The following is a 24,859-nucleotide window of genomic DNA, read 5'->3' as shown; positions in this document are numbered from 1 at the left end:
AGGTTCTACGGAGCCCTGCCTAAAGCGACTACATGGTGGTGGAAAAAATGTGGGATGGGAGAAAAAATTAGGGGATTTTTCAAATCTTTTGCGTTCTCTCGCAAAACCTTAACTTTCCCCTCAGAAACTTTGCATTCCCTGCAAAGTTGGCAATATATTCCCAGATTTAAACTTCCCGGATCAATAACTCGTGAGCTAAACGTTGTTAAAACACAAATGACACAGTATTTCCAATCATAGAAACATAGACAATGATCGAGCTACAACCCAATTTTCCTCAAAACAAGCTTCATTGCCTAATATAAATGGATAGCCTAATATATATACAAAATCTAATAACCGTAAAGTCATTGATTTAGTTTCATAATAAATAATCATTAAAATTACGCATTTATATCAAACTAAGTGTTGTAGTATAACCAGCAGGAGAGCAGTGATGTGTGAACTGAATTTGGTGACAGTGTTACAGTGAAGTTATTCAATATTTTGCATAATATAAAATGTGCAAGGGTTTTGGGTTTTGCACTTTGCAGACGGTCCCTTCGGACTTCTCTCAGCCGCCTGCTAGACCAATAAAGCTTGTTTTGAGGAAAATTGGGTCGTAGCTCATTGTCTACGTTACTATGACTGGAAAAAAATGTGTCATTTGTGTTTTAGCTCACGAGTTATTGATCCGGGAAGTTCGAATCTGTGAATATATTGCCAACTTTACTGAACTCATTGACCGCATTTCTTTATATTTGAGTCCACGTTCAAACAGAGCCGCTCCCTTGTTTACGTACGGAGCTCTAAAACACTGCCAGCGGGACATTAAACAGAAAGTGTTTGTCCGAGCTCATAACAGGTTTTGCGAGAGAACTCAAATATCTTTGCAAGAGAACGCACGAGGGGAAACAAAGTTTCTCGGGGGACAAACGTCTTGCGATAGTACGCAAAAGATTTTAAAAAATAAATAAATTCTCTCATCCTATTTTTTTTTCACCACCATGTCCCTTTAGGGGCTCTGTATTCCTTATCCCTCTATGGAACTAATTATGAAATCACAGCTAGAAATAAAATGACATTATATTTTACATATATTTTAGGCAAAAATAATTTTCAAAATCTGACATTTGACCTTTTAATAATAATCAATCATTTCTGAACATTGACTCCCAGTCTTTATTCACCCTTTTCTCATGGTTTCTCAATAGAATTCATAAAAGTATAGAATAGAATAGCATAGTTCGAATAGGGGCACATTAACGCAGTGTTACAACATTCCCCACCTGTGCAACTGGGATTTAAACCCTGTTAGTGTCTTCTGCTGGTTAGATCAGCATTAAAGAACTATCTCAAAAGTTCAATAACAGACTGGAGATCAAAATAATATAATTATAATAATAATATCAGATTTGTCTAATTTTAAATAAACAAAAAAACAGAGATAAAAAAAATAACATAAGAAATTTACTTTTGCTATGCTTAAATAAATGTTCAGTGATATCTTCCAAAGATTTCTGAATTTTGGCGCATTTATTTCTCTATATAGTATTGATAAGGCAACTAGTAAAAAGTTTCATCATGCTAGCATGTGTGGGAATATTTAAAACAAGTGTGTTACAACTAACCCCGCGTTAGGTTGTGCCCCGCTCACCCCTACACTATTTTTGACAAATTGCCTGAAACTTCACACATTCAAATGCATTTTCACTATCTGAAAGGCAGTGAAAAGGTTGTGGTGTTTCAAAAAAGCATTAAAAGGCATTATTAACATTCCATTTCATCTTGTATTACTATATTTCATTTGGAATGTCATTCACATGTGAAAATGTCAAAAACTTGACACAAATTCAGATGCAATTTCACTGCCTGGAAAATGAAACCATGTTTTAGTGTTTGAAAAAATCATTGAAACATTGTTTCTTTCTTGGAATTCCAAAGCAATGATTGTAGCACAAGTGAAAAATCAACAAGACTTCTTTTTCAGTGTAGCCCAGACTTTCCACATGTCACTCGATTTTTATCATTTTTGGAGCAATTGCTTGTCAGTGTAGTGAGGACAATAGGCAGTGGCATTTTTCCTGACCTCTGTATGGATCACTTTTTTTTTTTTTTTTTTATCCTTTATTTAACCAGGTAAAACTCATTGAGATTAAAATCTCTTTTACAAGAGAGACCTGGCCAAGATGCAGCATAAAAAACATAGAACAATTTCCAACATATATAAAAGAACACATCAAATACACATACATATATATCACAAGACCCTGTGCTGAAAAATGCTTAATACTTTATGAACAGTTACACTGACCAATGTTCACCTGCTCCACATTTTTCAGAGTTGAAACAAACTGTCTATAAGAAATAAAGGTAGTCATTTTCAACGATTTCTGAAGAATGTTCCAGGCAGAAGGTGCTGCAAACATAAAGGCTTTTTTGCCTAATTCTGTTTTGACACGGGGGACCAACAAGTGTAGTACATCATTTGAACGTAATCCATAATGGCCGTGATTTCTTGTTAAAAGGACACTCAAATAAGTAGGAGCTAGTCCAAGAAGTACCTTGTAAATGAAACATAGCCAGTGAGTGTACCTTCTTGCATAAAGAGAGGGCCATTTAGCTGTATAATAAAGGATACAATGATGTGTCCTATAACCACAACCAGTGAAAAAACGTAATGCACAATGATACACAACATCCAGTTTCTTCAAACATTGGGCAGAAGCATTCATATATATCAGATCACCATAATCTAATATGGGAAGAAAAGTGGCCATCACCAGGTATTTCCTAGCGCGAATGGATAAGCATGATTTTGATCTGTAAAGATAGCCAAGCTTTATCTTAAGCTTAGAAACCAGATTACTAACATGAGTTCTAAAACATAGTTTAGAATCAATGATTATACCCAAATATTCATAACTGTTAACTAACTCAATAATCACATTTTCCAGACTGGCATAGGATAATACCCAAATGCCTGACTTCCACAACAATCTGTGACTCCTGAATTCTTCATCTCTGCCATCATCCTCGCTGCTTCCTGGGCCATTCCAAGCGTGGGGCAGGGCCCAGTGTGAGGTAATGGAAGCATGTTCTTTTTCTAATTTAATTTATATGTATTTATGGTCTAAAATGAACTCACAATGGAGCCTTGACCCCATGCAATCTACATGTGCAGCATGTGCTAATGTCTCCATTTCCTTTTTGCCAAAAATGTGAAGCACATAACAAATAGATTTTAATTTTATTAAGGGGATGTCACATGGTAATACTAAACTGTATTTGTATTGGTTGAATATTATTATTGTGTTTAAAATGCAATTTTCTATGTATATATACACCAGAGGGTTACAATCTGTCCATTTTTTTTATTTGAAATGTGGTAAAAAAAAAAAAGAAGCTTATTTGTTAGTTCATACTGGTAGATGCCTAACAAATGAAACCTTTTGTAAAGTGTTACCATGACTTGCCAATAAATAGTACTAAAATATGAGCTTTTTTTTATTTTATTTTTTTATGTGACATAGTGGACATGCTTGACAAATCTTGTTAAGGTTGAATAAAAAAACAAATAAATGAATGTTACATGAAAATAGAATTTGCTAACATTTGAACATGGCTCAAAGATCATGCAAATTGGACAGTTCACTATTATTTTGAGGTAATAATAAGCTTTGAATTTTTTTATTTATTTTTATTTAGATGTGATTTATTTCATGTGAATGGGAAAACAGGAATTGTATTATGGTGAAGTTATGATGTTAATAGATTTTTGTTAATTTGATACTTTATTTATAATTAGCCTTCAATGTCTAAGTTTCTTAGGAAACAGTGCTGCCCTCTTCATGAGAAGGTTACAATGTAACTAAATAGGGAAGCTTTATTTCATACTAAAACAAATTCATTGACAGACTTACAACAAAATTCGTCGATTTATGAGCTCAGTATACTGATTCATTTAAAATGCTGAATAAATGATGCATGGGACATATCATTTATGACGGGTTAATCTTCCCTTAGGCATCTTCAAAATTTCAAGCTGAAAAGAAAAATAAACAAGGTTAGAAAAGTTTTTTTTTTTTTTTTTTTTTTTTTTTTTTTAAGAATGTAGTTTTAAGTCACAAAATTGAAAAGATACTGTTTCATATTTTGGCTAAATGTATTCAAGTACATTAGCTAATGTGCAAGTTGATCTCTTTTTGTTCTCACCTCTATAAGACTCTTGAGGGTTTTGCCTTGGCATAATATACTTGTTTTCCAGTTCTTGCATGCTCCTTTTCCACCATTTTCCGCAAATTTTAGAGGGGAGATAATTTCTCCATTATATTTAATGCAATCCATTTTTCCTGAGAATAGAGGAGAATTTTAATACAGTATGTATGTATGTGTTAGGTATGTGTAAGTGTAAATGGATAGTATAAATCAGTTCCCGGACCCTTTCAAAAGCTACACTCAATGCTGCATGAACAGCACTATGGGGAAAACGTCTTCGTTTGACCGGTTGTGAACACGTGTGGCAAACACGACAAAGAATTTGGCTTAAATAACCTCTGATGATGACTCATCTGAATGCGCATGTCAAAGGCTATAAATAGACGTGTGACGGGTGTGCTCATCAAGGTTCTTTTGTCTTCAGAACCACATTGTGTTAGCTTTGTCAAGCCTTTCTCACTCTCTTTCTCTTTCTCTACAACGAAAAGAAAAGAGTTGAAAAAAGAAAAGAAAAAGAGAATCATGTCGAGAGATTGGCGAATGGAAGCACTGTGAGTTGCTCTCCATTAAAGAGTGGAAGACGGGTCCTTCCCTTTCTCTCGTTCTCTCTTAAGATCGCGTCGTCCTCTCATCCACTGCTGAAGCGCACCTCAGTGCTTATTCAGAGCGGGCTGAGGATGTAGGTTCTCTTGTAAATAAAGAATCTAGTGGCTTGGATCTCACATCTGCAGAGGCCAAGCGCAGATTAAGGGTCCGCTATACATGTATATAATGTGAGTGAACTAAGCAGACGGGAGATTCTCTCTTGTTCCTATGATTGCGTGCAAACGAATTGTGTGTATTTGCAAGCTATGATTTTATGATTCTTTGTTGAAACTGCTCTAATATGAGCCACCTCCTGTGTTTCGGGGGGCAGCGGTTTCCAGAGAATTGTTAAATATTCGGTTACTTCCTGCCGTGTCCCAGTACATGGGATATTATCATTCACCCATCAAGACGTTGTCACAGGACATTGCGTCACCAGACGTTGCGTCAAATTTAGTGCCCCTTTCAGAGAAGGTGGCAGCATGGAAACTACTGCCAAACATATCTTATTGGGTTTTGAATATCGTAGGAAAAGGCTACAGAATACAGTTTGGGCACTGTTCTCTGCGTTTCAACGGCGTGGTTTTCACTACTGTGAAACCGGAACAGGTGCACTTGCTGAGCTTTTGCAAGAACTGCAAACTCTGCTGGACAATGGGGCCATATGCATGGATAGATGCATGGATGCAGCTCTGGCTCCGTTGCGACTCCAGGGCAGCCATATTTTAAATTACATAGACGACTGGCTTATTTTGGCCCAGTCTCAAAAGCTTGTGCTTCAACATTGGATGTCGCTCATCTTGTACGTATATCTGGGGTTGAGACTCAACCCCAAGAAAAGCGTTCTCGCTTCGGCCCAGAGAACTACAGTGGAGAAAAAATGATTATTTGATCCCCTGATGATTTTGTAAGTTTGCCCACTTACAAAGAAATAAAGGGTCTATAATTTTATGGTAGGTTTATTTTAACGGACAGAGACAGAATTTCTACCAAAAATCCAGAATAAAACACATTATATAAAGGTTATAAATTGATTAGCATTTGATTGAGTGAAATAAGAATTTGATCCCCTACAAACCAGCAAGAATTCGGCCTCCCACAGATCGTTTATGTGCCCATGTGGAACGCTGATTAGTCCTGTCACTTTAAGAAAGTACTTCTAATGTCAGCGTGTAATGTGTATAAAAGACACCTGTCCACAAAATCTGTATCTTCCATTCCAACCTCTCCCCCTCCATGGGCAAGACCAAAGAGCTGTCAAAGGACATCAGGGGCAAGATTGTAGACCTGCACAAGGCTGGAATGGGCTACAAGACCATCAGCAAGAATATTGGTGAGAAGGAGACAACTGTTGCTGTCATTATTTGGAAATGGAAGAAATACAAAATAACCATCAATTGCCCTCGGACTAGAGTTCCATGCAAGATCTCGCCTTATGGGGTAAGGATGATTATGAGAAAGGTGAGGGATCAGCCCAGAAATATACGGGAGGAGCTTGTTAATGATCTCAAGGCAGTTGGGACCACAGTCACCATGCGAGCACAACTGTCTCCCGGACACGTCGAGTACATTATAAACACCCTGAACAATATTAGGCTAGGTCAGGAAATTACTTTCCATGACTTTCAAAGAGTTCTAGGTCTTATGGCAGCTGTGTCCACGGTGATACCTTTGGGCCTTCTGCTCATGAGGCCGTTTCAGCTGTGGCTCAGAGGCAGCAGATTTCATCCAAGGGCTAATCCCCAGAGGCAAATAAGGCAAGTGCTTTGTGCCCTTTCTAAAATACATGCTTATGGTAAGGGTTACGTGCTGTGGGCTTCATAACCTTTCTATGTGGCTCAGACCCCGTGTGAGCAAACTAGCGCAGCAGGTTCTGCTTTGGGCTTAGAACAAGTTCCTGTCCCTCAGGGTAATGTACATTCACGGAAGCATGAACGTGGGAGCAGATCTATTGTTCAGACAGGAGGTCACACACAGTGATTGGAAGCTCCATACCAATGTAGTCAGTCAGATCTGGGAAAGATTTTATGAAGCAGAGGTGGACCTCTTCGTTTCACAAGAAACAGCGCAATCTCCCCTGTACTTCTCACTGACTCCTTCATGCCCCCCTGGGTCTGGACGCCATGGCCCATGCATGGCCCAGGAAGCGTCTATACGAGTTTCCATAGATCTCTCTGCTCCCGGGAGTCCTGGTGAAGGTCCATTAACAAGGGTCATGCCTATTGATAGCGCCTCGTTGGCTGACCAGAGTCTGGTTCTCAGAAATATCTCTCCTCGATGGCTTGCCTTGGGCAATACCGAACAGGAGATATCTCCTGTCTCAGGTGCAGGACCATATTGCATCCCCGGCCCGAGTTATGGAATCTTCATGTTTGGCCCCTGAGGGGGACCGGCTAACAGATGCTGGACTTTCAACGGATGTAATAAAGAGCATTCTGAATGCTAGAGAATGTATGCCCTTAAGTGGCGCTCTTTGAAAGGTTGTGTACTATACATCATGCAGACCCAGTCCACTGCCAGATTGTTTCAGTGCTGGAGCTTCTGCAGGAAAATCTCAGAGAATCTGTGGCTGCCATTTCGGCTTGCCATGCTCTGATTAACGGGTTTCAGTGGGGAAACACCCTTTGATCACCCACTTCATTTGCGGAGCTAGGCGACTGAGACCACCCGTCAGAGTGAAAATTCCCTCATGGGATTTAGCCGTGGTCCTTGAGGGACTAGTCAACAACCCATTTGAACCACTAGAGTCAACACTGGTCAAGCGAAATTTTCGACCGTACATCCGGTCATTCTTGAAGCCTTCTGTCCTCAGCTGTTCACTATGCCGGAGCAGGAGAAAGTCCAATTAATTACTGTGTCCAGTTTGTGCTCTTCAGATTTACATCCCCCGACCTTGTGTCAACAATGACACTTCCAGTGTCAGCATTGAGTGTAGCTTTTGAAAGAGAATGTCTTTGAAAGTTACTTGACTGTAACCCTGTTCCCTGAAAAAGCGGAAAGTACTTCAAGGACAGGCTGATTGACATGGATACGGAGTTACTGCCTCGGAGTTACAGAGTTACGGAGTTATCCCACCCTATCCCACCCAGTATTATCTGTTTGTCCTGAATCATTGCTATTTTAAGACAGCACTAAGAAATGTATGGACTGTGATCAATCTGTTTGTTCGTCATCATCGCTGTTTTAAGCCAGCACTGAGACTATTTCATTGACTTGTTGGGAAGTGGAGTCCGCCTCAGACGCTTTTAGTTTGCATTCGGTGGTTCAGGTGTTCCTTTGTTTCAGTTTCCAGCTTCTCATTTTTTTGTCATGGACAATCATTTAATCGTCACAGTTGTTTGTAATTTGTTCCCTCATTTAGCCAGTATTTAATTTGCTCTGTTTTCCTTCAGTTGACTGTTGTTAATTGTGTTAATGCTTGTGTTTGCATTTGACACACTGTTACACCAGTCCATCTTTTGTTTATTAATCCACGTTGAAACTTTTTAATCCTGCCTTCTGTCAGTCTGTCTTCATCTTGAGTACGCATTACATATATAAAATATTCTTCATATATTTTTTATTTTGAAGGTTCAAACTTGTAGGGTCAAATATTCTATATTTTTTAATATTCATATAAAAATATCAATTCATTCTAAGGCATAGATATACATATTTTGTTTCTAATATTTATTTAAAAAATTAAGAACAACATTTTCAGGTTCTACATTTTCAGAAAATTAAAGTTACTATTCATAAAGCATAATTTTCATGTGGAGATCAGCACAAAAGAGGATAAATTATATAATAAAACAATAAAACTCTGTATTGTTATAATGTTCAGAGAGTGCTGTGATTCAGAAGGTGATGCTGCTGCTGCTGCTTTGAAACATTTAAACAGTGAGGGTAACTTACTGTTTGACAGTTCGACTCTGTCCATTAAGGCCTTTTTGTTACCACATGTGACAGGAAGCCATCTCTTGTGTTTAGGCTTATCCCAGAGATGAACTTTTTCCTCTTGGATGATAAGCGTAAAAAGCAAAATTAAAGTGATTAAAATAAAACAAATGAAAAAAATCTGACATTAAAGTGTTCAGCAAATGTAATTCTACACACACAAAAAGTGCTCTACATACGTAAGGATGGTTGGACAAATGACTCTGATTCTACTCTAGTAGAGTCTGGAGAACTCTGAAGATCTGCTGGAGAATATTTAGAAATCAGTAAGTTTGCAGACCTCAAACTAATTTAAAAAAAGACAGAATGCTAATTGTTAACAGTGATGCCATAGAACCATAATTTTTGGTTCCCTATCATTCGGTCACTATGACGTACGTAATGACTCACGAATAGGAATCTCCGAATAGGCCAATCTACTTCGAGTGAAACTAAATTGGCGTGAAATAATTTGCAGCAGCTGCTCTGCCACGCATTTATATATATATATATATATATATATATATATATATATATATATATATATATATATATATATAATGTATATATATATATATATATATATATATATATACAGTGCTTTAAGTGGGCCGGTACGCGCCGGTACTCAGTACCGCCACTTCCAAATATAGCTCTTGAGCGTACCGCCACCTCTCCGTGCGCCCAGAACGTGCTTTTAGCGTACCGGTACGCTCATTTGCACATCTGTTTTAATCCTCTGGCTGCGCTGCCGCTTTTCAGAGCGCCCTTCACAATGCACGGCGCGCGCTCTATTTCAGCATAATGGTTGTTTGTTGCCATGACGAAGGAGGAGGAAGCACAACTGAAACCGCCATGGAAGCACGAGAGGACCTCCCGTTATCGTAAACGACCACCCGCCAACTCTCACGCATTCACCGTCCGTGAGACACATGCACGCAATTGACACTTTTCACACGCTCTCACAACACATCCATTTTCTCACGCACAGAAAAATCGCGAAGCAAAGAGGACACGGAGACAGAGCAGGGGTGCGTTTCCCGAAAGCATCGTTGGCCAACTATGGTCGCAAGTTCATCGCAATGTCCATTGAACTCTATTGGTAACGACGGAACTTGCGACCATAGTTGGCCAACGATGCTTTCGGGAAACGCACCCCAGGTTAGTTATGATATAAAACAAAATCCCAGCTCTCAGATTCTGTCATTTTTATAACGAAATTCAAACAATAAATACCGTTTTGGCGCTTGTAAATGTGACATGACAGATCCCTAGCGCACGTGAACCGATCATCTCTATTAACACGAATGAACACAATGTTTAAAGAAACAGTACAACTTACCGAAATGTATATTCAGCCTACATAATATCGATCAATCAGTGTTTTTCAACCGCGGAAAGGGTCAGTAAAACAGCTGGAGAACAATTGTCACATAATATTTACCTCAGGAAAGCCATTTGATGACCATAATATAGGCTATAGCACGTGAGTTGGCTAGAAAAAAAAACAGCTATAGAGAGTATTTTTGCTAAATACGTACTATATTACATATTTATTATATTTTTTTACTTATATCATTAAATAAAGTTGTTATTAGGATAAAAAAAATGCATTATATTTAATTTGAATTATTTTTAACCTTAAATAATTCTACCAGCTGATAGGGCTCTCTGTATGTTTACATCATTAGGTGAGATTTTTTTTCTTGAGAAAAATGAATGCCTATCTTGTGTACCTAATATTTATCCAAATTAGATTAAGAAAAAGATTATTTTTTACATTTTATACAACACTGCGTCTTATAAAGTCAGAATTCTGACATCTTTTCTCAGAAATGTGAGATATAAACTATCTATAAAGCTAGTCAAATTCTAAGGGAAAAAAAGACTGACTTTTTTTTCTTTCTCAGAATAGTTTATATCTCACAATTCTGACTTTATAACACGCATTTTGCGACTTTATATCATGCGATTCTGACTTTATATATCCCAATTGCGCCTTTATTTCTCAGAATTGCGACTTTATATCTCGCAATTGCGACTTTATATCTCAGAATTGCGACTTTATTTCTCACAATTCTGACTTCTTATCTCGCAATTATGAGAAAAAAAGTCACAATTCTGACTTGATATATCGCAATTGTGAGAAAAAAAGTCAGAATTGTGAGATAACAAGTCGCAATTATTATTATTTATTTATTATTCAGTGGCGGAAACAAGCTTCCATAGTTACCTCAGGGGAGAAGGGGAGTCAGCAAAAAAAAAAAAAAAAAAAAAAAAGAGTACCGGCACCTCTTTTGAGCCACTTAAAGCACTGTATATATATATATATATATAAATAATGTGTATATATATAATGAGCAGCAGGTGTGATTGCACTTCAGCTTTTTGCTTTAGAGCCTAGCGTTTCGATGCTGTTTAAATCTACTGAGTTGGAATTCAACGAGCAAGCTCTTCAGGACGACCTCTCATGTCTGGTGGGGGCGACACAGTGCGGCAGCGGGGTCAACTTTCTTTCTATCTCTCTCTCTCTTTCTTTCTATCTCTTTTTGTTTTCCTTCATTTGAGCAAAACAAAAGGGCCATTTTCACAGCTGGTACGGTGCGCCAAGAGCGCTGAAAAGCCGTTCTTATGGCTGGTAAGGCCGCCGTGAGAGACAGCGCAAGACAGGCTGCACAGTCCCTGTTTGTGTCCACTGCGACCATTCCCCTGCGTGCTTCAGCACCAAGGAGAGCATTCCCCTTAAAGAGCTTACACGGGTGGAGCGTGTCTTTTTAAAGATGTCACTCTACCTATGTATTTCTGGATGCGGTCGTTACCTGGGATCGCAGGATGGTCACGATCACTGCATCGCATGTCTGGGCATTGAACACGCTGAAGCAACGTTCGTGGATGAGTCATGCACCCATTGTGGGAAGATGACCATCTCGGAGCTACGGTCGAGACTCTCATTCCTGCAAAGGGGCGGAGTCCCTGCTGGCTCTCAGCCACCCACCCCGGTTCCTTTTTCCCCGAAAGTGCATGAGGAGCTTTCTGGATCGTGGACGGCACCTTTTACTGCCCGAAAACGATCAAGTTGCTCCTCCTCCCTCACCACCCTTGATGGTATGGCGGCTAAGGGTTACATGTGCATTCCCCAGTGGAACGGGCCGTTGCCATGCACCTGTGCCCTAACTCCACCTGGCGGGGAGAGCCATGTCTCCCTTCCCGGGCACTGGTCGGACCTTACCGGCAAGGCTTACCGGGCCTGTGGGGAAGCCACCCCTGCCTTACACGCTATGGCCTTGTTGCAGGTCCATCAGGCCAGGTCATGATCCCCATGTTCTTCAGGAACTTAGTGCCGCGACGGACCTCACGCTTTGTGCAACAAAAGTGACCGCACAGTCGGTGGGTTGTGCGATGTCCAGGAACGCCATCTCTGGCTGTGTCTGGCTAACATGAGGGAGATCGACAAGGTCAGGTTTCTTAACTCCCCCGTGTCCCAGACTGGCCTCTTCGACAATGCGGTCGAGAACTTTGCCCAGCAGTTCTCGGCTGTACAGAAGCAGACTGAGGCGATCAGACACATCCTCCCTCCTCAGTCTACTCGTCACCGAGGGCGTCCTCCTGCGACTGCCCTTGCTCCTGCGCTGCAGCAGCAGTCTCCACCTAAGCAGCGCCAAGGATCCAGTCGCAGCCAGGCCGCCCAGCCCATCCGAGCCCCTGCAAAGAGGGGCAGCAAAAGCAAAGGTACTCGTGTTCGATAGGGTCCGTGCTTTCCTTCTTGCAGCAAGGGTTGGAGCGAGGGCTGTCTCCCTCCACCATCAAAGTACATGCTGCCGCTATTTCAGCCTACCACGACCACATAGATGGCAAAACAGTAGTAAAGCACGACCTGGTCGTCAGGTTCCTTAGAGGGGCTAGACAGTTAAATCCTCCTCCATACCCTTTTGGGACCTTTCCCTGGTGCTTCGAGCACTCCAGGATGCTCCCTTTGAGCCTTTGCAATCAGCAGACTTAAAGCTTCTGTCCATGAAGACTTTGCTGCTGGCTGCACTGGCCTCCATAAAGAGGGTAGGGGACCTGCAAGCATTTTCGGTCGACGAATCATGCCTGGAGTTCGGGCCGGGTGACATACATGTATACTGAGACCCCGGCCTGGCTATGTGCCCAAGGTTCCTACCACTCCCTTCAGGGACCAGATGGTGAACCTGCAAGCGCTGACCCTGGAGGAGGCAGACCCAGCCCAGGCTTTGCTCTGTCCCGTCCACGCTCTGCGACTGTACGTGGACAGAACTCAAAGCCTCAGGACCAGTTGTGTAGACAGGCGAGGGGCCATGGGGGCAATGCAAATCTTTTGATGTTTATCTCACGTTCCACACTTTAAAAGCTGTAAATATCAGAGGTGGAGGTCTTGAGTTACGTGACTGCACGCGAATTTAAAGATTTCTAATAAATGAAGAAAAAATGAAGAAAAACTTTGATTTAATTTAGAGTATTTGTTCTCAAGTCAGTGTTGTACCACATGACTCGATAATTATTTTATAAGAATTGTAATTAGACTGTCATATTATTTCTCATAATATCTAGATATAATGAAGATATTTGATGTTGAGTTTTCTTGCTGTCTGAAACATAAAATAGATGGTGTTTTTCTTCAAATATCTTGTATTTTTGCAATGTTGTGTGGCACAATCTTGCCAATTTCTTGAATTTTGTGTCAAGCAAAGTGAACAATATGAGTCTCAAATTAAATTTAGTGTGTAATGTATGTGTTTTCTATGAAGACAGAATTCACAGAAGTTAGTGACAAAACATCATGACATCCAGATACATTGTCAAATAAAAAACACAAATATAAATAGCAATGCCAATAAAATATTACTAAAATGTATAATAGCCTATATATAAATAAATAATACTAAAATAACACTGGATTAATTAAGCTATTCTACATTGTTTTCATAAGATTCGTATAATTATCATGTAGTTAAACTAAAGGTACCCTTTTGTAAAAGTAGCTATCTAACAGAAAGTATGGATATATTATATTAAATTGTCTATTCATCTATGCAAATTTACTGGAACTGCTGCTATGCAAGTTTAATATGATGTGGATACAAGCTATTATTATTGTATTTAATTAATAAAGTTAAATTAATTAATTGTGTATTTATTATATGAATGATATACTTCTGCATTTGTAGAAATAAGGCTGTTCTATTTATTTAGTTTTGCCCATGTATAAGGTTGTGAGGAATTGTGTAAAGCTTATATAACCTAATGTTGAGTTTTATTATTTTTGTGAGTTGTACTCTATTCACAGATTGGATTCTTTTATTTATTACAGTTTTCACTTCTGAAAAGTGAAAAATTAATACAAATTGATTTTGACTGTTCTTATTTACAGCAGTGAATAAATTCCATTAAAAGAAAATAAGGTATCACTGTTTATTGCTGATTTTAAAGCTTACTGAACTTTAAATGATTTTGATATCTACAGTGTTACATATAAACACAACATAAGATTGGATCCTCTGTATTAATTGTGGCCCCTCTTGTGCCCCCCCAGTTGAAAAAATCCTAGAATCGCCCCTGCTCAGGACCTCAGACCAGCTTTTTGTCTGTTATGGAGAAGGGAAAGACTGTCTCCAAGCAGAGGTTGGCCCACTGGATAGTGGATGCCATCGCCTTGGCTTTCCAAGCACAAGGCGTGCCCTGCCCGCTCAGGTTGCATGCTCACTCCACGAGAGACGTTGCATCATCCTGGGCGTTGGCACGTGGCTCCTCGCTAACAGATATCTGTAAAGCTGCAGGCTGGGCGATACCTAACACGTTCGCTAGATTTTATAGCCTATGTGTAGAGCCAGTCTCCTCCAGTGTTCTCACCCTAAATGGGTAGAAGCATTGAGAGGCCCGGCTCTGTCGGCTTGCTGTGCCCATTGTGCGCCTACATTGCTCCAGAGTAAAAACCTGTTGAGTCCTCCACCACCCTCAGAGCTGGACGTGGCGAAGCTTTCCGTGCCAGGCCTTTATCTGATGAATCCTTGAGAGCCAGGTCTAGGCTGGGTTTCATATGTGCGACCTTGCGGGGATCCCATATGTGTATTATTCTTCCACGGCTGCTCCTAAACGGAAGCCTGTGTCTTTCCCTTGGGCTAAGTCACCCCAGTATTTCAAATGCAGTACAACCTCTGGGTTAGTCAATATGTATTTCTCCACATAACTCCTTCGGGGAAGAATGTGGCTTCCGCAGCATTCTCCTTCCTAACGGCAGGCGCACGCTTTCCCAGTGTTATCCAATAGTCTCACTTTGAAGGTTTCGTTATCACGGAACAGCAGTGAGGGACACTCTCTGTGTAAGTCCTCTCCTATCATCCTGCCAGGCAAGAAGGGGCAAGAGGCTTGCACAGGGCACTGGAAGGGGGCAGTGACGTTTTGGTAGGGATTCCTACTCGTCGGTCATGACGTATGTCATAGTGATCGACTGATAGGGAACGTCTCGGTTACATATGGTAACCCTCCTTCCCTGAAGGAGGGAACAGAGACGTACGTCCCGTCGCCACAGCTCCTGTTACCCGCTGCGCGGCCGGGTCATTGCTCGGCTCCTCAGCGAAAAACTGAAGTGCAATCGCACCTTCTGCTCATTATATACCCGCACTGTGTGGCAGAGTAGCTGCTGCAAATGATTGCATGCCAGTGTGCACTGGCTCATTTAGTTTCACTCAAAGTAGATTCCTAGAACTCTAGTGAGATTCCTATTCGTCGGTCGTGGTCATAGTGAGAGAACCTTTCAGTGAACAGTGAACACGAAGATTTTTCTATTTTTTTTGAAGAACTCATTCTAAAGAACCTTTTTCCTAGTAAAAAGAACATTTTGTGCATTGAAAATGTTCCATAGATGTCAATGATTCTTCATGGAACCATCAATGCCAGTAAGAATCTTTATTTTTAAGATTGTATCTGATTTTGTCAGAGAACTCACCTCTCTCTGTGTGTTTGGCTTTCTTCTTCGGTCTGTAAGTGATTTGTGACGACGGGCCAGGTTGGTTACTCACAGAGTCCTCTATCCCCTCTCTTTTTTTTCCTGTGCCTCTTTTCTCAGATCTTTCCCTAAGAGCTGAGGAGATAAAAACTAGAATTAGGAAATACATCAGCAATGCTGCAGACCTAAATTTGAAAAGTCACAGACAGACTGACTAAACAGATGATTTCTCACACTTATTCAGAGTTGCAACGATTTCAGAGAGTTGGGTGTAATGCTGTAAAATGTGCTCCTGGTCCACACATCTCCAGAAATTTCTAACCTTCTTTGCTCCACGGTTTTGAATATACTCCAATGCATCATACACACCAATATCATTATCACCTTTCTGAAGCTTTTGCTTCAAAAAAAAAAAAAAAAAGAGAGAAAAAAAGTTAAATCTTTATGTTTTTTTATATTGACATATTATTGGTCTAAAATGTTAAGATCAACACTAAAATCATTTTTATGGTGAAATAAATGGCAGTTGTGGTTGCCAGAAGTATTCTGTAAAATGTAAACATCTACAAAACAACCCATAAATCATACAATTTATAAAACGGCAAATCCCTTTTCTGCTGAATTAGAAAGGAAACTTAATGTTCACCAAAGGTTTTTACTATAGAATTCTTAGTCTTTTACACTTAAAATTACAATCATCTTACATAAAGCTCTTCTGTAATGAGTCCATTGTCTTTGAGATGGCGAAGAAATGTCAATGGCTTTTCTATCGTAGATATTTTTGTCTTGTTTTGACGGAAAACTTCCAATAACTCTTCATCTTCGAAAAATCCATAGTCCATAGTGATGATTATTTTAAATATAGTTGGTTCTGCAAAAGAGAATAGATTGTGAATTATTGACTCTGTGAAGTGTACCAATAAATCAATTCTGCTCAATCATTTATCATGTTTTGTCGTCATCATATTATATTAGACGCCTGACAAACATCCACCCAAACCTTCAGTGGTTCATTGGAATGCAGTTACAACCTGCTCACATACATACAATACCCTTAAATACTTTTTTAGAAAATATCAACATTATTAGTTTTACAGACAACATATTGTGCTATCAAAACTCCTGTCAATATAGGCAATGAACTGCTGCTCTTGTTATGTGTTGTAATGTTTACACTAGGTATTGCTTGGTATTGTGTGTCTGAGAGGAGCTTTGACCACGTACTATTTCAGTGTGCTCGTATCAGCTGTTGAACGCACTGGATAATTTGAGATTCAAATGAAAAATTTCAGGAAACACATGCTATGCTCAGCATGATTCAAAATTTAACACTGACAATAAAATCATTTAAAATCAGTTCTTGACAATTACAAGATACTTTAAGTTAAAAATGTTCTGTACATAAGTGGACTGAGACAGTCTAGTTAAATAAAATGTGTTATATATATATATATATATATATATAATAAATTTGTTTTTGTAACCATTACACAATTTTACAGTAAGATAACCTGTATTGTCTTTACCCCCATATATATATATATATATATATATATATATATATATATATATATATATATATATATATATACATACACACTACTTTATGGTGCAGTAACAGTACCAAGCCACTCACTCTGACACAGAAACAAAACTGAAAGTATCTACCTGGACTGTTATTGTGGAATTTGAGTGATGAAAAAAATGAAAGAAAACAACACATCAGAAAAACAACTCTGAAATTGTAATTACTAATAATTAACGTACTCACCTTGCTGTCTGTTTGTCGGGTTCCCTCTCTCTTTTATGCAGTCGAGTCTGTACACACAAACACGGTCTATAGTCTCCTTTCCTTTTCCTTGCTCCGCCTTAACCACACCTTTCTGTAGATCTGCCAATGCCCTGATCACTTTAGCATTTAAAAAATCTTTAACAAACGATATTTAAAATTGAATTTGACACATTTTAACATAAAACATCAGTTTGTATCAGGTGTGGCGAACATATTACGAAATGCTGATTCAGCCATGCAGAATTCAAATAAACAACCCTTGGAAAATGTAATAAAAATAAAAAATGAATAAAGTTCAGCAAACACAAGCAGAATTTCTATTAAATTATGAAGCGAGGACCATTTGATTTCATTTGATCTCTTTTATTTTGAACATGTAAATACAATAATAAAAAAAACATATAAACAGCAAAATAAACTCCATACTTAAAAAGAAACCTCTATTTACATGTACAAAAAGGAGTAGGAGGAAGTAAAACGTATGTACACCCCTTTATACCCCTACTACTATATTTAAGGCAATGGCTACAAAATAATAAATCTACAGAGATAATAAATCTATAATCAATGAAAATATATATTCAAAAGTTCTATTCACATACATATATCACCGCAATATTTATACACATACTATAAATTATTCAATATAAGCTCAGGTTATTGTTAGCACTGTATTTCTTTGTACCTCTGGAATATAATTTCTTTGCACATCTTTTTAAAATGTAATATGTTTGAACATTGCTTTAACTCATTATTTAGTTTATTCCACAATTTAACGCCACTGACAGATAAACAGAAACTTTTCCTAGTAGTTCGAGAACTGGGAGTCTTAAAATTTGACATTCCCCTTAAATCGTAGCAGATGACCACAGATGTATTTTATTATAAACTTCCACTTTAATTACAGATTTATAACATTGCTATTTAGCACATTTAAAACTTGCCGGAAGCAAAATTTGCTTCTTGGCTTGATTGTTTTGTCATACAACAATGGAAAGAGAATTATTCAATAAAAGGAGATAATAGTTGTGCTCTCCCAAAAATTTCATTGAGAGTGGTGTTTTGTTTAATTAGCATACAAAATATGTTATTTGTTACCAGTCACCTTATAGTATAGGCCTATATCTGCATTTATTTTGAGTCACACAAAAAACTTTTGAAGAATTTCTAAATGTAAAAACAATTTTATTTATTTATTTATTTTTAATTTGTCTACATTTTTAACAATGGTACCTGTTTTTTTATAAACAAAAAAAATTGTATGGCCATTTTTGCTGTAATTCAAATCCTCAACTCTCAGTTATTAAAATTAATGTCCTCTTATTGCTTTGAATTGCACTCAGTGTGAGTGTGAATGTAACTTTAGACTGCAGAAGAGCTGGAAGAGAAACACCCGACAGAAACTTCTGTTTTGACAAATCAACCCACAGCATGATGTTATAAGAGCTTAAAGACTGTTTTAAACTCCTTCTTGAATACTTCCTTCAGCCTAGAGGTCATTCTACTGGAGTCATTATCCTACAGAGAAACGAGAGAGAGAGAGAAAGCGAGAGAATTTAGGATATAAAAGACACCAAACGTAAAAAAATAACTCTTGCAACATTGGAAAAAGTTGCATAAATTTTAAATAAAACTCACTGCGGTGGAGGTGGTGGAGGTGCAAAAGTTGTTGAAAATTTGTCTAATATCTGAGACAAACTCTTGCACTGTTTTATAATCGTTATTCTCCAGCTCCAGCTTCACTCTGCCCAGCATCATGGGACCACAAATGTTCTTACTGTATCCTGGAACCTGAACACCAGCAGTGCAGACGTCACATGCATATACATCACATTTAAGACCTTTAAATAATGGCAAAGAGACAGATGAAGAAGCTAAAGATGAGATTTACATTAGTGCAGGGGTCAGTCATGCAGTCATGTAGCAGTTGTAACAGCAAACACTGGCAGTGCTGGAAAAAAAACAGACAGTGTTAAAACGTGTGTGTGCGTCATCTGTCACTGTATCATGATCACACTTGACAACATTAAAAGCCAGGTGTAAATGCATTCAAGCCCCACTCAAATTAGATCACTATAAAACAGATGCTGATCGCATTTAATGAAGGTGTAAATTCAATTAGCTTTTATAATCTCCATTCAGCTACGCAAGTAATATGTAATAAGGTTATGCTTTACTTTCTCTGCTTCCAAAACTGCACTATGATGGTTTACTCACCTGATCAAACATATTATTATTTAATTATTTCACTGGATTACACTTGGAATCTTGTTTTTCTCATTTCTCTCACCAAACACAGCGCTGGTTTCAGACATGTTTCAGTAAATGCAACCTTATGTAATATGTAAATGGGAATTTGCATTTTTCCAGGATATGCGTGATCGGATCTCTAAACGATCACACAGGAGTCAAACTGGATGAGGGTGTAAATGCCATCTGGCTAAAAATATCCTACTCACCCCAAAAAAGATAAACGTCCCTTTTTCAGGTTGCTGTATTATGTAAAGATAATTTTGTAAAATCCAAATAAGCTTTACAGATCTTTCCTGGAAAGGTTTTAAACAATGTTTTTCAAGCTTTTTCGATGAACCATAAGCAGTTATTGCACCTGTGGAACAGTCCTTAAGACACTAATGCCTGGTTTTACAGACAAGGCTTAAGTCTAGTCCCAGACTAAAATGCATGTTGAGCTGTTTTAACTGAAAGCAACTTCCATTGACATATCATAAAATATATCAATGCCATTGTTTTGTCTCGAGATTCACACCAGTAGTTTTTATAAGGCACGTTTATAAAAGCTACTTAAATGCCCCAACTGAACTAAGGCCTAATCCTTGATTAATCTAAGCCCTGTCTGTGAAACCAGCCCTAACAGTTTACAGGAGGTAGACAATTTGGTTATAGTTACAATAACTTAAAGGTACAACTATGTAACTTTTTTTTTGTTCAAAATTAACAAAATGTAAACAATGAGTCAATACATCATAACAGTAAATCTGGTTAAGACAAAAACACAAGTGTTTATACTGTAGACCTGTCGGAATAGTTTTCATCATATCCGTAAATAGAGAATGTGACAGAGCGTGTAATGAAATGAGAATCAACAGTGGCTTGGCTTTTTGGAGAAGGCGAGAACTGAGGGATTGGAAATGTTGTAAAAGTGACGCGGAGATGGTGTGTTTATCACTCAACAGGGGAGTAAGGTATTTTATTGAACAGAAAAACTGCCATATGTAGCTCTCCAACAGAGTTCATTGTAAAGCATTATCTATTGTGAAGGGTCATTTCATTATGGTTGTTGTAGCTGTGCTGGAATTTAATTTCAAGGAAGTACCGTGTCTATTAATGGGTAAAGCTACAGTAACGGCTTCAGCTAATAGCTTGAGATCCTTTCCATATAAACTGGTTATATCTCTCATTAGTAGTGAATATATTATGAGCACTAAGGTAATCTCTCTCTCTCTTTTTATATATATGAGAAAGAACCATATTCATCTGCACACTCACGCAAAGCACAACCAAAACCAAGTTCTTCCACAAAATGCATATAGTTTTGTTTTTTAACCGCTATAGAGGCCAAAAGTTACATAGTGTACCTTTAAGGACACTAAAGAGACCTTTCTACGAACTCTGAAAATCACCAGGAGAAAGATGCTGAAGGCTCCCTGATCACCTGTGTGAACATGCCATATTCTGCTGCAGGAGGCATGAGGACTGCAGACGTGAACAGAACAATAAACTGCAATGCTCGTAATGTAAGATGCTTAAGACAGTGCTACAGGGAGACAGGAAGGACATCTTTTTTACCAGTGTGTACTGAGAGACTGGACTGCTCAAAACCTCCTGTTGGGTCTTTCGACTGGAATCCTCCATATTCTTTATCACACAGAATGTGCAGCTCCACTGGCTTCTGTACAGACAAAACACATAATATTACACACGTCAACTGTTTAGTTTGACTAAACCAGGTAAAGGTTTTCTCTCTCTCTCACCCAGGTGAGTCTTCATCTACAGCTGGTAGGTGACAGTGTGAATGAAAAGCTCGTGGACATTCGTCACAACACACGAGATCTCCCCCAGAGTCACACACGAAACACACGTCATCATTCTGCTGGGACAAGAGTTCATAAAGACATAAAACATTTAATAAATTCTGAAAAGTTTGGTGGTCATGCTGATATTCTGACATGGTAATTGTGAGATGATGATGTCTTACTAGGTATTGATCCTGTTCTTTACAAATCTCACAATCACAGTTTATCATATGCGGTTCCAAAACTCTTTTCTGGAAAGAATGTGAGAACGGTGATTCAGATTATTTCAAAGAGTTTTAAATGTGAATTTTCTGACATTTTTACCATTATAAGTTTTCCTAGAGGAATCCCGTTGGTCACAATGTCTTTCCTCCATGTTCCATCTGGTTTGTTCAATATGGTGAAATCCCCTGGGCTCAGCCAGAAGTCTTTTGTCCTTATACATCTCCCACAATACTCTGAGATAACAACATTGAACCATACTCTGTATCATAGTTTAAGAATTTCTTATAGCTATGCATCATCACAAAAAGTATTTAAAATGTCTGAATATCATTGCAATAGACACAAAATATAAAATGAAGTGGCACCTGCAATTGTGACAGAGACTACCTTAGCTCAGGGACTTTTAATCAGCTGGCATTTTGGTGATTTGTAGTGTATATATACTCTACTATAGGTGTAGTTAATCAGATTAACTATGGGCATGTTCGACTAAATGTGTTTTTGTCTGAAGAATCTGAAGAATATATCTATTGCTTTTCACTTAACTATAAACAAGCCATTTTTGTGGCATATTTTTCTTAAAGTATGTTTGTGCTAGATTTCTTTTGAATAAATGACACTTGTTTGATAATTGTATCCAATGCAATGACAATCAGACATTTTTAGGTGTGCTTAAAGTGTCCAGATACTTTTTGGAGCCACTGTAGTTATAAATGTAAAACATATTTGACCAACACACAATGCATTAACATTTGTAGTAATTCATTTAAGAAATGTGCCCACTCACACACCTTTGGCAAAGCAAGATTTGTGCAGGATGCCAGAGCCAGAGCCGCAGGTAACAGGTAGGGTTGGACCTTCAAATACGCTCATGTCAATACCATCATCATCATCAAGATCAAAAGTGTCACTGACATCATCGCTGTCAGCATCACCATCTTCATTGCCATTGATACTCCCCTCTGATTCTACAACAAATGTACACACACACTATATATATACTGTATACACACACTATATATTATTTTGTATAATTATTATTATACAGACCAGAGCTGGAGTAGAGCAGCTGTATCCTGCACTGTGAAAAACAGAAAAGATGCGTGTCAGAGATGTGGAACATGAGGACAGCTGTACAATTCCCTCAAAAGTACATATACAGTATATAAAATCATATCTAACCTTTCTTTTACTGAACCTGTCAGGTGAGGATTCAGGAGAGTCATTCTGTGCAACAGACAGACATTAAGTGAAAACATATTTTACAACATATGTTGTGACCTTTTATATACAGTATCTATACACACACACACACGAAAAAGAAAGTACAACCTATTTGAATTCTATGGTTTTTCTATGGTTAAATTCTTTGTTATATATAACTGCGACATTTTAGCTGTAAATTAATTATAAATATTAGCTAGATTATGTTCACTACCCGTGTCTAGTGATGTATGTTTATGCTGAAATATAATTAATGGTTCGTTTTTTTCAAAACATCTACTGCGTGTCATTATGTGTAGTGAGTTGGCTCGCGCAATTTATGTGGTTCCCGGTAAAAAAAAAATTCTTCCTCAGAAAGTCCCTGCTCGTGAGGTAGTGCCATAGGCTGTAAAAAAATATGGACGCAGTGTCCGTGACGTCACTCGTAGAGCATTTTTGGAAGCCCAAAGTGGGCGAATCCCAAGGGGGGAATCTTTCAGAAAAAACTGAAGCTTCCCAGGGCGCCGCCATTGATTAGCAGACCATCACCTGCTGTTAGTATTCCATTGACTCCCATTCATTTCAGCGTTACTTTGACAGTGAATAACTTTACATCTGAGGCGTTTGAAGACTCCATTTGTCCATTATTTATTTCTAAAGAAACACGAAAATGTATAAAAGGCTCCATTACCTTGTATCTTACGTTATGGCCCAGTAGAAGCCGTTTTTGTAAAAATAGGCTAACGATTGCGTCATAACACGCGACTCTCTGTCGCACAGTAGAGAGATTACCGTATGGACAGGAGGAGAAGCTCGCGGGCAATCGGGGGGACGTGGAGGCAAAATGACAAAATAATTAATCAGAATACTTAGCACAAGTTTCTCCTGCTGCTAGCTCATGGACACCTCCTACTCACACTCTCCGCCTCTGCAAGTTTCGGAAGGGAATGATTCAGATTTCTCTTGCCACAGCAACTAGAAGACAGACAGGTTGCTCACACATCTACGTCGTCAAGCTCAGTTTGAGTCTGCGCAGTACGCTCAGCCATCAGGAAGCGAGTGCTTCTGATTGACTTCACTTTTCTCCGTTGAATCCAATGGGGTCGCTGTGTCCATTTATTGTACTGTCTATGGCGAATCCGGCCGACGCCATCTTGGTAGCGTGTCACCACATGTCAGATAACCGAAAATGGGCAAAAAGGCGGGATTAGCTGAGGTGACATGACGGCTAACAGACAGCAGACAAATGGCTAGTACTGACAGCAGCGGCAATCCACCTGTCACTCAAGTGGCCACGCCCTTAGTTATGCAGAAATAAAGGCTTAATATAATTTAAACGGATGAGTTATAAAAAATTTCACCCCCCTCACAGATGTCATGAAGGGCAAAATGTAACTATATTATAGACCAAAACCACTTTTTGCACCAGGCTGTAAACACATTTTTCTGCTGTAAATTTGGGCATTTTAACATGTGGGGTATATGGGATTAACTCTTTTTCGCTGTCTCTAGCGGTCAGTTGATGAATTGCAAGTCACTTCCGTGTTGGTTTCAAGAGAGAGACTGGAAGGTTGCCGCTTGGGTAATACTTTTTCAAAGTTTAGGAGCTTTCGGGGGTGGGACTTGGGCACTGAACATGCTGATTGGTTGAGTTTACGCAGCATTTTGATTGGTTGACTCCATGCAGCATTTTAATTCAACCACCATTTTTCAAAGTCTGTTGCGGTGAGTGCAGTAAGAGTTGTTTGCTATTCAAATCAACAATGGAGTTTAAAAACACGACTGATGCACCAATGATGAGGTTCAGGCTTTGTTAAGATTGTAAGCGGAGGACAAAATCCAGCGGGAACTGGAAAGTCATATGCAGTCCTAATCGGACTAATTTGCTTAATCTTCACGGTACTTTAGACCACGATGGAAAAGCAGACAGTAACAGATCTGGGG

At 38.8% G+C, this 24,859-nt stretch overlaps 2 protein-coding genes across 2 annotated transcripts in view; both read right to left on the bottom strand.

The window, feature by feature from the left end:
• The window catches only part of LOC307164827 (uncharacterized protein), a 32,264-nt gene extending 14,738 nt beyond the window's left edge, over positions 1 to 17,526 (bottom strand). The window contains exons 1-7 of the mRNA XM_079881976.1: positions 17,433 to 17,526; positions 16,366 to 16,532; positions 15,896 to 16,061; positions 15,662 to 15,796; positions 8,898 to 8,963; positions 8,677 to 8,778; positions 4,195 to 4,331 (exon numbers count right to left, since the gene is read on the bottom strand). Of these exons, the coding sequence (XP_079738102.1) occupies positions 4,195 to 4,331; positions 8,677 to 8,778; positions 8,898 to 8,963; positions 15,662 to 15,796; positions 15,896 to 16,061; positions 16,366 to 16,503 (744 nt within the window). The 5' untranslated portion in view covers positions 16,504 to 16,532; positions 17,433 to 17,526. The remainder of the gene's footprint in view (positions 1 to 4,194; positions 4,332 to 8,676; positions 8,779 to 8,897; positions 8,964 to 15,661; positions 15,797 to 15,895; positions 16,062 to 16,365; positions 16,533 to 17,432) is intronic.
• Positions 17,527 to 17,803: 277 nt separating this feature from the next.
• The window catches only part of LOC307171626 (uncharacterized protein), a 29,141-nt gene continuing 22,085 nt past the window's right edge, over positions 17,804 to 24,859 (bottom strand). The window contains exons 24-33 of the mRNA XM_079893380.1: positions 22,895 to 22,939; positions 22,763 to 22,793; positions 22,504 to 22,680; positions 21,812 to 21,945; positions 21,670 to 21,738; positions 21,446 to 21,561; positions 21,261 to 21,363; positions 19,345 to 19,404; positions 19,092 to 19,244; positions 17,804 to 18,971 (exon numbers count right to left, since the gene is read on the bottom strand). Of these exons, the coding sequence (XP_079749506.1) occupies positions 18,891 to 18,971; positions 19,092 to 19,244; positions 19,345 to 19,404; positions 21,261 to 21,363; positions 21,446 to 21,561; positions 21,670 to 21,738; positions 21,812 to 21,945; positions 22,504 to 22,680; positions 22,763 to 22,793; positions 22,895 to 22,939 (969 nt within the window). The 3' untranslated portion in view covers positions 17,804 to 18,890. The remainder of the gene's footprint in view (positions 18,972 to 19,091; positions 19,245 to 19,344; positions 19,405 to 21,260; positions 21,364 to 21,445; positions 21,562 to 21,669; positions 21,739 to 21,811; positions 21,946 to 22,503; positions 22,681 to 22,762; positions 22,794 to 22,894; positions 22,940 to 24,859) is intronic.

This window comes from Squalius cephalus (assembly GCF_949319135.1).
Source record: "Squalius cephalus genome assembly, chromosome: 1".
NCBI lineage: Eukaryota > Metazoa > Chordata > Actinopteri > Cypriniformes > Leuciscidae > Squalius > Squalius cephalus.
The sequence above is the reverse complement of the archived record's forward strand: the minus strand, read 5'-3'. Positions and strand labels throughout refer to the sequence as shown.